This window comes from Lepidochelys kempii, chromosome 1, assembly GCF_965140285.1.
Source record: "Lepidochelys kempii isolate rLepKem1 chromosome 1, rLepKem1.hap1, whole genome shotgun sequence".
Classification (NCBI taxonomy): domain Eukaryota; kingdom Metazoa; phylum Chordata; order Testudines; family Cheloniidae; genus Lepidochelys; species Lepidochelys kempii.
This window is the reverse complement of record NC_136380.1, coordinates 279415833-279434408: the sequence shown is the minus strand read 5'-3', so window position 1 is coordinate 279434408 and position 18576 is coordinate 279415833. Positions and strand designations below refer to the sequence as shown.

The 18576-nt window shown below is 39.2% G+C and overlaps 1 protein-coding gene across 5 annotated transcripts in view; it reads left to right on the top strand.

Annotated features, from left to right (window-relative positions):
- Positions 1 to 18576, top strand: part of ACSS3 (acyl-CoA synthetase short chain family member 3) — a 129644-nt gene that overhangs the window by 66261 nt on the left and 44807 nt on the right. For all 5 annotated transcript variants that reach the window (XR_013635192.1, XM_073327638.1, XM_073327637.1 and 2 more), the window contains one exon: positions 801 to 904. Coding sequence is in view for 4 of the 5 variants with exons in the window: in XM_073327638.1 (XP_073183739.1) it covers positions 801 to 904 (104 nt within the window). In the remaining variant the exon portion in view is untranslated. The remainder of the gene's footprint in view (positions 1 to 800; positions 905 to 18576) is intronic.

The following is an 18576-nucleotide window of genomic DNA, read 5'->3' as shown; positions in this document are numbered from 1 at the left end:
TTCTTATCAAAATATAGTCTACCCGGGGCATGCTTTTTCCACTGTAGCATGTCATCAGGTGGGATTCTCTTTTTTGAACCATGTATTCGCCACTGAGAACCCATTAAACAAACAGTGCTCAACCCATTTCTTTCCTTCTGCCTTTCTTTTACCAAAGCTAGGTTTACCCACCACTCGTCTGCTGGGCACCCTTCACCTGCATGGCAGTTTTAGTCACCACTAACAAGGAGTTACTCTCAACCATGACCACTAACTCTGCCAGATCATTTCTAAAGCTCTCCGTCTCTTGCATAGTTCTACCTTGTTTAGTAGCATATGCTGACCTAACACACACAGGCCTACTCTCTATCTTCAACATTCTACCATCCATCGGTCTCCTCTTCTTTCTACCCTTATGAAAACCTCAGCAATGTCTGGGCTCACAATGAGAGCTCCTTTCTGGTAGATTGTATTCGTTTTGTAGGTATTGACACTGTACACACTATACTGTACCTGTTTTTAAATGTAATACATTTTTATATTTGTTTACTCTTCTTGAATTGTTGAGCTAGTCTTGGTGTCCCAAGGCCATCACATTTTAAAAAGGAGGCTATTTTAAAATATTGTATTAAGAAGTATACATTAATATCCATAGGTATGCAATTTCCATTCAGTAGGCTGGAACAGAGACACACTTTCCATCCTTCAACATCTTGGACATAGAACACACGTTTCTAAAGTTTATAGAGAAATATATTCCTTTTCTGTTTTACCTTTCCTTATCAAGCATTAACATCTAAAATTTTTACCATTTTATTTAGGTTCCGAACATTATTTGTAGCTGGTGAACGCTGTGATGTGGAGACATTAGAATGGTCCAAAAAAGTCTTCAAGGTCCCAGTGTTGGATCACTGGTGGCAAACTGGTGAGCACTTTGCAATATTGTTTGAAATTCTCCCTCTCACCAAGCTTTACAGACTTGATTCCTGTTTTCTGCAAAGCAATCACTACAGGTGGATTCTTCCATCCATGTGACTTCCTATTTATGTTTGCTTGGGGACGGAAAGCAGTATGTGTTTAGCAAACTGTGTGTTTAAAATAATGTGGGAAACACAATATAGTGTTTTCTGATACCTGCATTTAAAAGATTTAACATCATTATTATCATCACTATATTTCCATCTGTAACGATATTATATATGTACATGTGTTATCACCTCACACAAATCTTGATCTATTAGAGAAGCTTTTAGATTTATTTTATACACTCTTCAGTGTATTTTATGTATGAAAAAATATGGCACACAATAGGCTCCTCAGTTTTTGGTTATGTTCCATTTGGACTTGATCCAGCACCCATTAAATGACTACCATTGACTTCAGTGGGAGCTGGATCGAGCCCTTAGATCACACTGGGAGAATCAAAAGCACCAGTGTGTGTGTAACTGTGTGTCACAAATTCTGGTGACAGACAGCTTGCTTCTGGCAGTTAGACTGAACAGCTCTTTACCATAACTCTGAATGATGTGGGTGTCTCAGTTTTTTTATCTCTCTCTCTCTCTCTCTCTATATATATATATACTGTGTGTGTGTGTGTGTGTGTGTGTATATAATGTGTATGTATGTAAAATTGTGACGGGTCAGGCCAGATGGCTACAGGAAAGTGATAGAAGGCAGATATATTAGCTCCAGGTTAAGTAACAGGGAAGGTTCCAGAACAATCCGGAACTTTCTGGAAACAATTAAGGCAGACAGGCTGATTAGAACACCTGCAGCCAATCAAGAAGCTGCTAGAATCAATTAAGAGAGGCAGGCTAATCAGGGTACCTGGGTTTAAAAAGGAGCTAACTTCAATTTGTGGTGTGCGTGTGAGGATCTGGGAGCAAGAGGCACTAGGTGCTGAGAGTGAGAAGGCGTACTGCTGGGAGAACTGAGGAGTGCAAGCATTATCAGACACCAGGAGGAAGGTCCTATGGTGAGGATAAAGAAGGCGTTGGGAGGAGGCCATGGGGAAGTAGCCCGGGGAGTTGTTGCTGTTGCACAGCTGTTCCAGGAGGCACTCTAGACAGCTGCATTCCACAGGGCCCTGGGCTAGAACCCAGAGTAGAGGGTGGACCCAGCCCCGGTTCCCCCCAAACCTCCCAACTCCTGATCAGACACAGGAGGAGTTGACCTGGACTGTGGATTCACTAAAAGGGCCAAACAGGGCTGCTGTGAATCTCTGAGGCGAGCAAATCTGGCAATAAGCGCAAGACCCACCAAGGTAGAGGAGGAACTTATATCAGAATGGGCTTCATGTGTTACATAAACTAATCACATTGGAGAAGCCTTATGCTTGGGGTTTTTTTTTTTGGATCTCTTTGTGCCAAGAATATTCCTTTCAGTTTCTGTGCATCATTGTTTGATTATAGAATTTCATAGATCTTTGTATGAGGCAGAATGTCTTTTGCCTGCTCTATGATGGGTGGCATATGGAATGGACATGAGGCAGAAAAATGTGGTTTAAGGATACAATTGCCTGGAATAGAGGAGCTTCCATAGTTCTGATCTGATCTGATTTACCATATGCACTAAAATCAGTCTAGTAGGCTTAAAGTGCGGCTTATCTTTATAGACATTTCAGCACTTATGTGAGATATTCGTAAGATAGTGGTGTTGCCTGTTACTTAATCCTTGTGTCTATTAGTTGATAAAAATAAAAGTGTTACAACATGGAGAGAGAACTTGTTTTTTCCTCCTGTGCAACTTTAGTAATACTGAAGGATAGATTCATAAATAATATAATCCATTTTCACTTCTGATAGGTTTGAATATAACTTGCGCTGTTCGGTGCAGCTCGTGCACCCAGGCTTAACGAAAAGGCTCCCTGATGTCTGAGAACAAACATATGTCAATCCTAGGAAGAGACTGTGTTTCATATGTTTTTTTTTTTTTTTTAATGTAGAGAAATCTTGTGATGATCCTATGTTGTCTGTTTTCACTTTGAGGAACATTTTATTAAGTGGATTTCCATTGTTGTGAAAGATTATTGATTCATATACTAAATAAGTCTTCAGTGCATTAAATTGTACCTACCCTGTAGAGATCCATTCAATTACATCTGAAAATTTTGAGCTTTGGAGCAAGACAGTTCATGCTAGATAAAGCTGGATGACTGCTGTAATTTAAGCAGGTGTTAAGACAGTTCTTTTGGTCCTGTGAATCAAAGTACATTTTATAAAAGTATTACAGAGGTACAGAATTTAATAGTTATGAATTACTGACAATCTGGCATAGAGTGAGAGGAAATCTCTCAGAGGCATGTCCCCAGCCAATTAGGGCGTCACAAGTCGATACCAAAGCCTTGCTCTCTACCTGCAAACCAACATGCAGATCAGAGCAGAGTCACAGAGTCACAGATTCAAAGGCCAGAAGGAACCATTGTGATCATCTAGTCTGATTTCCTGTATGACACAGGCCAGGGAACTTCCCCAAAATAATTCCGAGTGCATACCTTTTAGAAAAATACGTCCAATCTTGATTTTAAAATGCAGTGATGGAGAATCTACTATAACCCTTAGTAAATTCATCCAATGATTAATTACTAACTATTAAAAATGTACGGCTTTTATTTCCAGTCTGAATTTGTCTAGTTTTAGCTTCCAGCCGTTGGATTGCAATTGTACCTTTCTAATGAAGAGCCCATTATCAAATATTTGTCCCCCATGTAGGTACTTATAGACTATAATCAAGTTACCTCTCAACCTTCTCTTTGTTAACTAAATAGATTGAGGTCTTTGAGTCTGTTACTATAAGCTGTGTGTTTCTAATCCTTTAATCGTTGTTGTGGCTCTTTTCTGAACCCTCTCCAATTTATTAACATCCTTCTTGAATTGTGGGCACCAAACTGGACACTGTATTCCAGCATCAGTCACACCAGTGCAAAATAGAGAGGTAAAATTACTTCTCTACTCCTACTCAATATTCCCCTGTTTACATGTGCCAGGGTCACATTAGTTCTTTTGACCACATTATCACTCTAGGAGCTCATATTCAACTAATTATCCACCAAGATTCTCACATTTTTTTCCAGTGTCACTACTTCCCAGGATAGAATACCCAATCCTGTAAGTATGGTGTGCTCACAGCTGTCACATTCTGCACTAACTTTAGTTTCCCAGATGATTTAAGGTGAAGTTCCATGTACAGCACATTGCTGTAGTATAATGTAGTTAAAGTGACAACGTGATACCATAATAGCAAGGCCGCATCTGAAAGAACTAGTTATGCCTTCCGGGCCAGATGCAGATGAAAAAATGTTGTCCTGACTACCACCGCTGTGTGATCATCTAACAGCACTTGGGGTTACATCAGTACCCATAGACTGCAAACTTGAGTAATAAATGATAGAGAAACACACTCTCAATTGTATGGCCAGCTATAATTCTTGCCAGTGATGACCATCTGAAAGCTCTTTAGAAGATAGGAATGAAGCCTGTGAACCCTAATGGAAGGAAATAGGGCAAGTCAACAGTGCTTCATGGCCAATGATATTTACGAGAGCCGATAGATCTGACATATGTATCAGAGGGGTAGCCGTGTTAGTCTGTATCCACAAAAACAACAAGGAATCTGGTGGCACCTTAAAGACAAACAGATTTATTTGAGCATGAGCTTTCGTGGGTCGAAGTGTTTTTTGACCCAAGAAAGCTTATGCCCAGTTAAATCTGTTAGTCTTCAGTATCAATATGGACACTTGATCTTTATCAGCAGAATATCTAGCAAGGCACCCAGAATACTCCACAGTCTGTACCCAGATGGACAGGGGTCAGGAAGATTTTTGTATGTCAAAATGTTCTGAGAATTGTTTTGCAATAGTAACCTTAACCAAAAATGGAAAATTGCAATCTTGGGAAAAATCTGGCTATTATCATCAGCATCAAGTGATGGCCTCACAACAACTTCCTTTACAGAAATCAGCAACCTGTCCCACCTAGGTCATTGGCAGTCTCCAACAGCTGGGGATGCTGTTCTTCCCGGCTTGCCTTGCTCAGAAAAGAAGCACTTGGTTGCAAAGCGTGGATTGTAGCACAAAATATTCCTAACGTCTCTAGAGTAGTAGCTGTGTTAGTCTGTATCCGCAAAAAGACTCTAGTATCTCAGGGAGCATCATTGTCCTAAACTTAGCCAGAAAAGTCTTAATGGCTCTGCATCTGCTGAAGTGGATATTTCAGGCCAATCAATTTTCTCTTCAAAGTAACATGCAATTTCCTCGCAATGGGAGGTACTCACTTCAGTTGGAATAACCAAAGCTGTCCATTACTTGAAACAACTCTGCTGATCAGGAGTAAGCCAATGCTAAAAAATAAACGCCTGTTTGCCTCATGCACAGCCACTGCAAAAAGGCTCTAAAATTGTTGGAGTGCTATTGGTCAGATCAAGCCTACTTCTGTCATTTGGTACTCTAGACATCTTTTCCTCTCACTTTATTTGTGTCTGCTCACCTGTAAACCATGATGACCTATTAGAATGGAGCCAGGGAAGATGATATCTAGGGGTAGGGTCATTTAATCAATAATACATTTTTTGTTTTAATTTCTTTTATAGAAAGTCTTATGACAAAATATATACATGTTTTATAAACACAAACATTAAATATATAGTTTGCATATCTTAGAAGACATGATTGTATGTGTTTGGAGTAGGGGAGGTTTGAGAGACCTGCCTATGGATGGGAGTAGTGCATCTGAACATTGTGTTCATCTGTGTATAGAGAAGGGATAATTTTGTTTTGGTTTTATTAGTGCAGGTGCTTGGTTTTTGCATATTTATAGAAAAATAATACTTTGCATTTAAATAGCACTTTTCATCTTCAAAATGGTTGTTCAAACGTGAGCTAATTAATTCTCATAACACGCCTGTGAGGTAGGTAAAGTGTTATCCCACTTTCACAGATGTGGAAATTGAGGAAGAGAGATGACTTGTCCCAAGCCACACAGCAAGTCATTACAGATTCATGGTTAGAACTCTAAGTTCCTGTGCTCAAAGAAAAAAGTTTCCTGTCATGCTTACATATGGTTTTGCTCTGTTTGTGTGAGTGAGTGATGGGTAATAGAAAAATATGTTTAGGGCCAGCCATTGTGTGCGCGCATTGGTGTTTTAAGGGAATATAATTTGCCTCTGCCAGGTTTTTCTAGTTAAGCATTCCAAATAAATATCATGTGAGGTACTTTGACAAAAGTATCCTAAATCTTTTAAAATTCAGGGATTATACTTGGTGTGTCCAGTTTTCCAAGGAGGTCCCCATTTTCTTTAGTATGGATACATGAGGAAATATTGAGAATGGATTACTCCCATTAGAACTGGAACTTGGACTTTAGTAGAGAAATACTATTGTCACCCCATCACCTCTTCATTGCTGTAATTGAAGAGGTGATGGTTGTGAAAGTTTGCATTAGAGAGCTTCCTCTGCGTTTAGCTGTTCAATGCTTGTAGAACAAAGATATGAAGTGAAATTGTCCAATAATTTTTTCTGTCTTCAAAAAAAGGTTAACAAATAAGATTTCCTTCACTTTCTATTAAGTGTAAGAAGTAAGGCTCATTTGCCTTGTAGATACAAGACCAGGAGATATCTGACTGAGGAGATATATGAGCCCCTATCTTTGAAAAGTCATGGAAGAGGGGAGACATTCCAGAAGACTGGAAAAGGGCATATATAGTGCCCATCTATAAAAAGGGAAATAAGGACAATCCGGGGAATTACAGACCAGTCGGCTTAACTTCTGTACCCGGAAAGACAATGGAGCAAATAATTAAGCAATCAGTTTGCAAACACCTCAAAGATAATAAGGTGATAAATAAGTCAGCATGGCTTTGTCAAGAACAAGTCATGTCAAACCAACCTGATAGCTTTCTCTGACAGTGTAACAAGTCTTGTGGATGGGGGAAAGCGGTAGATGTGGTATATCTTGACTTTAGTAAGGCTTTTAATACTGTCTTGCATGACCTTCTCATAAACGAAATAGGGAAATACAACCTAGATGGAGCTACTATAAGGTGGGTGCATAACTGGTTGGAAAATCGTTCCCAGAGAGTAGTTATCAGTGGTTCACCGTCATGCTGGAAGGGCATAATGAATGGGGTCTTGCAGGGATCGGTTCTGGGTCCAGTTCTGTTCAATATCTTCATCAATAATTTAGATAATGGCATAGAGTACACTTATAACGTTTGTGGATGATACCAAGCTAGGAGGGGTTGCAAGTGGTTTGAAAGATAGGATTAAAATTCAAAATGTTCTGGACAAACTGGAGAAATGGTCTGAAGTAAATAGGATGAAATTCAATAAGTACTCCACTTAGGAAGGAACAACCAGTTGCGTGCACACAAAATCGGAAATGACTGGCTAGTAAGGAGTACTGCGGAAAGGGATTTGGGGGTCATAGTGGATCAAATATGAGTCAACAGTGTAATGCTGTTGCAAAAAAAGCAAACATCATTCTGGGATGTATTAGCAGGAGTATTGTAAGCAAGACACGAGAAGTAATTCTTCTGCTCTACTCCATGCTGATTAGGCCTCAGCTGGAGTATTGTTTCCAGTTCTGGGCACCATATTTCAGGAAAGATGTGGACAAATCGGAGAAAGTCCAGAGAAGGGCAACAAAAATGATTAAAGGTCTCGAAAACATGACCTATGAGGGAAGATTGAAAAAATTGGGTTTGTTTAGTCTGGAGAAGAGAAGACTGAGAGGGGACATAAGTTTTCAAGTACATAAATGGTGGCTGCAAGAAGGAGGGAGAAAAAATGTTGTTCTTAACTTCTGAGGATAGGACAAGAAGCCATGGGTTTAAATTGCAGCAAGGGCGGTTTAGGTTGGACATTAGGAAAAAAATCCTCACTGTCAGAGTGGTTAAGCACTGGAATAAATTGCCCAGGGAGGTTTTGGAATTTCCATCATTATGGATTTTTAAGAGCAGGTTGGACAAACGCCTGTCAGGGATGGTCTAGATAATACGTAGTCCTGCCTTGAGTGCAGGGGACTGGACTAGATGACCTCTCGAGGTCCCTTCCAGTTCTGTGATACAGTCTCTTAAAGAAATCTCTCTAACTACAAATGTGATGTCTGCTCTGGGGTGTCTGCAACTTAGTTACTTTGAAAGTCACTTAGTCATACTTTGAAAGAGAATTGTACAAATCCTTTAACTGAGCTTTTGTGGAAATAAGCTGCCATAAATGGAGTATGTAAAAGCAGCTTGAGCATTAGGTATCAAGATAGATACCATGGTGTTTGGCACAGTATGGCTGCTCAAAAGGTGGCTGTTTGTATAACATAATCAGGGTCTTGAGTACTCTGTAACATGAGACCAAATTCACTGTCAGCAACCCGATAAATGCCATGGCAAAATTTAATTTACTCTGTCACCATGAAACATTCTTCATTCCCCTCCCTGTCTTCTCTCAAACACAGATAACTATTATTATAATTACTATTGTTGTTTATTATTTGTATTGTGGTAGTACCTAGGATCCCTAGTTGTAGACCAGGACCCCATTGTCCTAGGCACGGTATAAATATATAACAAAGAGACTGTCCCAAAGAGCTTGGCAATCTGAGCTATCGTTCATAGCTGACAGTACTCATTGATACAAAAATTGTTACTGAGTGTTTTTGGCTCTGATAATTTGAGAGGATACGTTTTTATTATGTTCTCCATTGTGGCTGTCAATTAATTGCAGTTAACTCACACGACTAACTCAAAAAATTAATTGCGATTAATCGCAGTTTGCACTGTTAAACCATAGAATACCAATTGAATTTATTAAATATTTTGGATGTTTTTCTGCATTTTCAAATATATTGATTACAACACAGAATACAAGGTGTACAATGCTCTCTTTATATTATTTTTGATTACAAATATTTGCACTGAAAAATGATAAACAAAAGAAATCGTATTTTTCAATTCACCTCATACAAGTACTGTAGTGCAATCTCTTTATTATGAAAGTGCAATTTACAAATGTAGATTTTTTTGTTGTTACATAACTGCACTCAAAAACAAAAGTGTAAAACTTTAGAGCCTACAAATCCACTCAGTCCAACTTCTTGTTCAGCCAATCGCTAAGACAAACAAGTTTGTTTATATTTATGGGAGATAAATGCTGCCCACTTCTTATTTACAATGTCACCAGAAAGTGAGAACAGGTGTTGGCATGGCACTTTTGTAGCTGACATTGCAAGGTATTTACGTGCCAGATATGCTAAACATTCGTATGGCCCGTCATGCTTCAGCCACCATTCCAGAGGACATGCTTCCAGGCTGATGATGCTCGTTTAAAAAAAAATTATGAATTAAATTTATGGCTGAACTCCTTGGGAGAGAATTGTATGTCCCTTGCTCTGTTTTACCTACATTCTGCCATATATTTCATGTTACAGCGGTCTTGGATGATGATCCAGCACATATTGTTCATTTTAAGAACAAGAGCACTTACTCCCTTTCTTTTTGCGAATACAAACTAACACAGCTGCTACTCTGAAACCTGTCATTTTAAGAACACTTTCACTGCAGATTTGACAAAACACAAAGAAGGTACTAATGTGAGATAAAGATACCTACAGCACTCGACCCAAGGTTTAAGAATCAGAAGTGCCTTCCAAAATCTGAGAGGGGCGCGGTGTGGAGCATGCTTTCAGAAGTCTTTAAAAGAGTAACACTCCGATGTGGTGGCATCTGACTCAGTTGATGAAAATGAACATGCGTCAGTCTGCACTGCTTTGGATAGTTATTGAGCAGAATCTGTCATCCGCATGGATGCATGTCCTTTGGAGTGGTGGTTGAAACATGAAGGGACATATGAATCTTTAGCGCATGTAAATATCTTGAGACACCGGCTACAACAGTGCCATGCAAACGCCTGTTCATACTTTCAGGTGACCTTGTAAACAAGAAGCGGGCAGTATTATCTCCTGAAAATGTAAACAAACTTGTTTGAGTGATTGGCTGAACAATAAGTAGGACTGAGTGGACTTGTAGGCTCCAAAGTTTTACATTGTTTTGTTTTTTAATGCAGTTTTTTTTGTACTGTGATGGGGCAGCTGCCCCACACTAGCAGAAAAGGGGTTAAAAGCAGCCATAGGGAGGCTGCGCCGGAGGCAGCCAATTAGAAAGGGTCTTAGAGGAGCAGCCAGCCATGGCCCAGCAGGCTCATATAAGAAGAGCTGCAGGGCAGAGCAGAGGGTGTCTTTCCCTGGAGCTTGAGGAGAGAGGTAGACTGGCTACCTTGCAGGCTGAGGACAGCAAGTACCCTGGACATAGCAGTGCTATAGGCTGGTGCTGCAGGCTGAGGCCCTGAGGCTAGGGTAAAGAAGGTGCTGGGGCCTTGGAGAAGTGGCCCAGGGAGATCCATGGAGGAGTCAGAGGGGATGCAGTAAGTGGCTGCTATCTATAAGGTCCCTGAGCCAGGACCCGGAATAGTGGGCGGGCCCGGGTCCCTCTCCTCACCATTCAAGAAGCGGCTAAACAGTAGACTGCGCTTGCGACTGAAGGAAGTGGCCAGACAGTGGACTGCAGTTCCCCCGGAAGAGGGGAACATGGAGTGTGGCCCGGCTGGAGGACAATGTCATGAAGAGGACGCCGCGGTCCTGGGAATGACATGGGCCCATGAACAGAGTCGCACCCTGTCACATGTACAAAATTCTGCATTTGTAAGTTCAGCTTTCATGATAAAGAGATTGCACTACAGTCCTTATGTTAGTTGAATTGAAAAATAGTATTTCTTTTGGTTTTTACAGTACAAATATTTGTAATATAAATTGAGCACTGTACACTTTGTATTCTGTGGTGTAATTGAAAACAATATATTTGAAAATGTAGAAAACATCCAGAATATTTAAATAAATGGTATTATATTGTTTAACCGTGCGATTAATCATGATTAATTTTTTTAATCACTTGACAGCCCTATTTTCCATACATACCCTATACATACTCCATAGGCTTCAACTCCCATAATGCCCATGTGACCTGTCTCAGATCCGTCTTCTCTCCATATGTGTCAGGGATGATGGCACTGGATTCCAGTTCTCTCTTTCCAACCACTGCTACCTAGATCCATTGAACAGTACAGGGAGTATGCATTGTAATCCAATTAATTCCCTCTCTTGCAGAGCAAGAGGCAGCTGACAACAGGTCCCATCAGGACAGGGAGACAAAATAATGTTGGGTTTCTGATTGCAGTAAAATTGTGAATTTCATAGAATCTTCAGAAAATGCCAAATTATGCAGTTGTGAAATTATGAAGCCTACAGGGTCCTGACTGTGATAAGTGAAGCAAGACACATGTCTCAGAGCTATTGTTTCAGTTTACAGTCTATTCATACTTTTGAGATTTTTCTCTGCAGCAAAAAAGACTTTTCTTTTTAAATTGGAAGCTGAGATTCTGCAGCAAAACTCTGGAAGAAGGGGGTGAATTCTGCAGAAAATACCATAGCAGTGAAATGCTTGGGTCACTGAACTTCATGTTTTGCAAAATCTGGACTTGTCTCCGACTTTCATATAGGGGATAGGACAGGTAAGTTACTATCTTACTTAAGAAGTTATTTTTGAAGGGGTTAGTAGTCTAACCTCATCCACTTAGAAGTACACAACATTATCTGTGGCCTCTTTACTTTAAGCAGTTTTTCATAGGGACAATAGTCATTGCCATGACCGTATCTAACTAATAGTCTGGCTAGCTGGGTATCCCATCCTCTACTGTGGCCAATCAAAATATTTCAGAGAAAGGAACACTGTAACTTTTAAAATTTTTGGTTTTTTTCCTATCTATTTATGCAAACATTGTGTCGTGACTGGGGAGCTCTTCCTGATTCCATCTGGTGACCAGTTTTTCCCCTGAGGTCTAAGGATTGATAGCCCTTGTAATTTTTATTGTATGGTAACCATTGATTTATATAATGGTAATAGTATATCTATCACCTTATTAATGAAGTCTAGCATATCCTTCACATTTTGGCTGGTGATGTGCTTTACTTAAACTGGCCACTAGGCCTGATCTTTCTGCTACCTGTAGTCATTCGGAGTCACCATCGTCTACATTCCTACTCTAATCTTGTATCCTCATGGGATATCTGAGGCTTTTCTCCGGATGCAGAAGATTCTAATCCAGACACTTAGCTGGCATCTGCTTCATTAATGTACTCAGATTTGAGGATTATTTTCCTGTAGAAAAATTTTAATTCATTTCCACATTCTGCAGTGGGCACTCAAGAATGTTTGCTTTAATTATGTTTGTTCTTTAAAACGATCATCTTAGTTGGAATAAAATTGTTACAGCTACCTAAATTTGCCCTGGGTAGCTGTTCAGTGCTACTCACTCTGATCCATCTCATCATCTTGCTGGATTTGGCTTCTATATTTTCCTCCGAGGTGATCCCATATGAATTACTTCAAATATGCATTTGACAGATGATCAGTCCTCCTCTGCATCATGGGAAGTGCTCCAGGCAGCAAAGATGGTGCAGGTTCTGTGACCGAGGGAAGGAAAGCTGTGTCTTGAAAAAGCTTCTAATCCCTTTGTTTTTATTTTTAGAAATGATAAAGGTTTGCCTATGGGTTCAGAGAGCCAGTATTAGGGTCTGCTCCAGTAAATTAAAGCACAAACAGCTTGTGCTCTCTAAATTGCACAGGTTTACTGGTTTCCTTACAGTGGTCACCTCCGCTTCTCTATAATTCTGCATTCTAATTTATTGTATCCAATTTGTCACCTATCCTGACATTCTATATCAGTTTAGCATATTTTAAGCTTTTTTGTTTTGGTCTGATTTTAGTTTCTCTGTGCTGTTTAATCTAAGTAATTTCCAGCTGTTATTCCACATGCAGTGAAGGGACCTACAGTAGTAAGAATAAAGCATTATAAATGTCCACCCCTTTTAAAATTTCCTTTATGCAGTTTTGATGGTTGGAAACAAAGGAATTGTAAAATGATCTTCAGTCATGGAGCTCATCTCTGAGCTATTTTTAGCATGCATTAGATAGGAGAATTTAGGGGCAGGAGGGGGGCGTTTGTGTAAGAAACAGTGAGTTAAGTCTAATGCAGTCTCAGCTGTGTGAGTGAAAGCGGCTGTGACAGCGCCCCCAGTTTGTATATTTGTGTGAAAATGTTACAGGTTGATGATGTCATTTTTGTTGCTTGGCAACTGTTTCCACCACCCCCCCCAGTTCATAGAACAGAGTCCTCATTAGTGTCAAGTAGACAATTTTACTGATGATTTGAGAATAGCAATTCCAGAGTTAAGCTCTGTGAATCTAGTTTATGGGAAGAGTAACCCTTTGCAAGATTTAAGGCAGCCTTGATGAAGATTTTCCTGAAGAGAGAGAGAGGGAGAGAAACAATTTATAAAATGTTAATCCCTGCTGCAGATACATTTGCCTAAATTACACAGTAATAATCTAATCATCCTCTTCCATCGTTACAGTATAACTCTGCGTAAAATGTATAAAGCTTTCTCAGAATGATTAAACAGTAAATGGTTAGCACTGAGATGTGTAATTACTTTTTATCACATCCATTTCTGTCTATTAAGTATTTCATCATGTATCAGTTATAGTATTACAACCAGAAGAGAATAAAAAAATGGGTTTCAATTAAAGCATGAAAATACATATGCATTGCATTATTTTATGCCTCTTTAAATCTTTAGTCCTAGTATCTGAAATCTTCAAACTAAGACCGAAAGCATTGCCTACTCCTTATGTCTGAATATCTCAGTAATCACTCTGCTCTTGTCTATTTAACAAATATACTATATCAACTAATACTCTGAGGCAGAGGAAAGTGGTACACTTGCAAATTCCCTCTATAAACTTCAGCTGCACTGTGACTAACTTGGAGCACTACAAGATCACTGGACTTCCATTTCAACCCTTGTCATAGGCAACCAAATTCCAGTTAAGCTAATGAGTGTTTCCCAATAAGTTCAGTTAATTGCAGCCACACTTCCGAAGTTTGCCAGGTTTGGGTGTTCTTTGAAACCCCAGAGGCGGGCAGGTGTGTGTGTATGTTGTGCACAATACAGTATATAAATATACAGAAAAAGCTGTGTTATCCGACACTTTATCAACCAGAAAGCTCTGTTAACTGGCATTTCTGATATCTCCTAATATAAATCTTCAGTCTAGTAATCAGGACTAGTATAATGCCCAGGAGGTTATGCAATTGCACATTCTGCCCTTGAGGCAAAAGACAAGAAAGCAAGCTCATATCAGGGATTTATTCAAAAAAGCAGCTTCCAGGGTGTCATTGGGCTGAATCTGTAATGACCCTATCTCCTACACCACCTTCTACATCTACAGTGATAATTGATGTTGGTAATGATGACCCTGAGGCACTACAAGATCCTGAAGTGCCTTCTGAATTATGTTCAGTATAGTTTTAGTGTTAAGTGTATTTTTAGTGATCTGGGTGTAGGCCATGCACTGCCCATAGCGATATATAGTGTCATAAGATAACCTACTGTGTAGAAAACTTTTACCTGTATACACATAAGTGTTTCAAGAAACCAACCGCTCTGCAGTGCCGTGCTACTACTGGATTGGTGAGTACCTGTTTACTATTTTATACTTTATTCATTTTATTGTATTCTAATTCTTTGAAATTTGGTATTCCATTGGTAAGTATAACTCTTAGTTAACCGGAATTTTTGATTAACTGGCACCCCCCCATTCCCCCCAACATGCTGATAACAAAGCTTTTACATTATAGTGTTTACACACTAGACTGAGAGAGTTGGGCAAAGATCTTGAATTATGTATTTTTATGATTGACTTGAATAGAACAACTATATTACCATGAGAGAGTGGTTTTTACAAATGAAACAGATGTTCATGAAAGCAGGTGTGCGGTGACTACTGAGGCGATAGGAAGAAAAAGGAGTTGTTTTCTTATGTAACTACATTTAAAAAAGAAACACAAATTCTCTGAATGGACTTGAGTTTTTATAATTTTATAAAGAAACCAGCACTGTTTCTCCAGACAAAATCATCTTTTAAATATTTTAACTGGTCTTGTGACTTCCTCTGGATTTTGTATACTTGCAAGAAGTGACAGAAGTAGTGTTATCAGAGTTACCAGTTGTTACAGAAACGCTGGTTGTGGCTCCAGAGTCCAAGATCAAGTTTATTTTTATTATGGTAGTACCAGAAAGCCATAGTCAAACTGAGGCCCCTTTGTACTACGTATTGTAAAAGCACATAATAAGGGCTTGTTTGTCTACAGCGTTTATACTGATTTAAGTATATTGGTTTAAAAGTTATTATAGTTAAATTGGTGCATCTCCGAGTGTGGGTGCAGTTATACCAATTTATAAGTGCTTGTATTGGTGTAGCTTATTTACCAAACTAAACAATGATGCTATAAATACTCTCATATTCAAATAATTGCGTACCCACTAGGGGGTTATACTGAGTTTAACTATTGGTTTAGAAACAGATATAGTTAAATCAGTACAAAAACTGTGTATAGATGAGTTCAGAAAGACAGCTTGTGTCTCAGGGAGTTTGCAATCTGAGGTTCTGATTCAGAAAAGCATCTCTGTTCAGGAAAGCACTTAAGCATGTGCTTAAGTCCGATTGACTTCAGTAAGATTTAAACACAGGGCTTATAAGTTAAGTGCTTTCCTTAATGGGACTAAATAGACTAGATGAACCAAAATTGGGAAAGAGGAAGTAATAGTATCCTCATCTTAACTAAGGCTTGAAGATCACACTGGGAATCTGTGACAGAAGGTTCCAATTTAGCACTTTAACTTCAAGGTCATCCTTACTCTTATAAAGGAAACAATGGCAGCCACCCGTATGGGTTATGTCATGTCACAATCCCTTTGTCCCATCTGTCTTATCTTTAAGTATTTTTTTAGGATGTATAAAAATACTTTATACTTTAAGCAATTTACTCTGTGACTGTACAGCAACTAGCACAAGGGGGAGGTGGAGCTGATTCTTACTAAGACCTCTGCATGCTACCATGATACAAATTAATAATGATACTACAGAGCTCTGAGTAGGAGTAGACAATGACCAGCAAATGTGGCCATAGCCAGCAGGAATATTACACACAGACTTTGTGCAGGGGACTGTACTGTACTGTGAGAGTGTATTTGTATCAAGGAATCTCTTTGGTACTGAAGACTTTCCAGTTTCTCTGTCTTTAGCCCCTGCATTGTTTGTTGTTTCTGCTCGTTCTTGTTTTGTATCTTTCCTCTTTTCCATTCTACGTTATACATCACCTTTCCTCTGCATCTTTTCTTTGTTTTATAGGTTAAAATTTCTATGTTTCAGTTTCTGAATGGCGATAATCAGGATAATCTTTGCAAATAAATCGGGTGCCTTTTAAGGTGTCACATACAGTTCATCCCAATGAAGGCAGGTCAAATTCCAGTTTCAGTTTTGCAAAAAGAAAAGGAGTACTTGTGGCACCTTAGAGACTAACCAATTTTTTTGAGCATGAGCTTTCGTGAGCTGCAGCTCACGAAAGCTCATGCTCAAAAAAATTGGTTAGTCTCTAAGGTGCCACAAGTACTCCTTTTCTTTTTGCGAATACAGACTAACATGGCTGTTACTCTAAAAGTTTCAGTTTTGTGTGGGAAAAAACTTGGAATGAGCAAAACTTCTGTTCATGAGCCTAATGCTGTGCTTCTGTAAAGGTTTTTCACTTTTCTTTGTAGACTCAAGGTAGGATAAAAAACAGTGTGGAGCCCTGGTAGAGCCTTAGCATAGAGATCTGGTGTCATGTCAACCTAAGCTACTTAAATGCCATGTGGCCACATTCTGCACTAGCTGAACCTTCCTAGGGTTCTTTAAAGGTAGTACTAGGGCAGGTACATTGCAACAGTCTGGACTGAGGTGACCAAGTTATCCTATTCCTTTGCTGGTTTATAGAGAATCATCTCCTTGAAGTGCACCTGGAAATAGATAGGAAATCAGGGCGGAGCACAAGAGTTGTGTGCTCCTCTTAGCCTAACCCACTTAAAAGCCAGTCATCCACATTGTACATAGCTGAAACTTCATGGTGCCTTTCAAACATAGTCCAAAGTAGAGTGCATTGCCATAATCCAGCCTGAAGATGACAACATTTCTGTTCTATTTCTCTGGCAAGTAGATCCATTCTGAATAATGGGCAGCATGGTGAATGCAGACTCTCCACTTGGCAAGAGTCAAATAATTCTCACTATCAAAAGTTTTCCAGGTTGTCTTCAGACAAAATCACTTCGTGTATGGCAGTCTCTCTTTCACTGACTACAGGATACCAGAGCAGAAAGGGGAAAAGGGCTATCTTTTTCTGGTTGGGTTTTAGTCTCACTGCTGGATATTCTGTGTATGTTGGAAAAACTTTGTCCTACCTTTATGATATTTCTTTTTAAAGAAATTTTAAAAAGATCACGACAAACTAATGAAAGGAGTCTCCATCAGAAAGATGATTTAAAATCAAATGAACAATCAACTTGAGTATTGCCTAAAATGTAGTATTTATGGTGACTCTTCCTATAAGGTCAGAATCTTGCTGCTTACTCTTTCTGACTTTGTAGTGGATGTAATCCTATTTTGGCAGACCATTGGCACCTAGCACCATGTTGGCACTTTGCATATCTAATAAATAAGAGGACATAAGTGGAGAAAAAAGGATATAACTAGCAGCTTTCAAAATCCTTTGATCTGTGTATACCAAATCTCATAAATAGTCTGGAATTAAATATAAAATTGCCTTTGACACAATTATCATAGTTCAAAGAAACATAAATAGAAAAGAAATTCAGAGGTAAGAATGAAAGTATGTCCTTACCTCACCTCCTTTAATAGTGTCTAATGAGTAAATTGTGTTTAATTCCAGACTGGCTTTCTGACAGGAAAAGGATCTTTCAAGGTGTTATGTTCCTCCAAATTCTTCTGTGTTTGTTTCTCTCTTGCTGCACTTAATCTTGTTGGTCTTCCTTGCGGCAACACCCTGTTCAGTATGCTAGGATGGAGTTTAGCCTTTCAGAAAATTGAATCTTTGCCAGTAAATTTTACTTCATTTGCTGACCCACTGAGCAGTGTGAGGAGGGGCAGAGGATGGGATGAAGAACTTCTCACAGTGGTAGGCACCAAACTGTAAATAACTTTTCCTAAGTGTAATTGTTCACTAGCTGTTTTCCTGGTGGTAAAGTGGCTAGTCACAGGTTAGTAAATGACCTATATGAATGTATGTCTTTGTTACTGTTTCCCTAATTTTCCCTCCCCTTTCACAACTGAAATGCCTGCAAGCTGCATGGAAACTATTTGAAAACTGCAAAAAACTCCCACTATGACTAAACAGCAGAGTAAAAGAGGTGTTTACAGGGGAGAAAGGCATCCTTTAAAAATTGGAAGCCAAACCCTACAGAGGAAAATGAAAAGAAACATAAATTCTGGCAAGTGTAAAAGCATAATAAGGCAGGTCAAAAAAGAATTTGAAGAGCAACCAACAAAACATACAAACAGCAATTTTTTTTTTAAAGTGCATCCGATGCAGGAAGCCTGCCAAACAATCAGTGGGGCCACAGTGCAGTCAAGGTGCTAAAGGAGCACTGAAGGAAGAGAAAACTG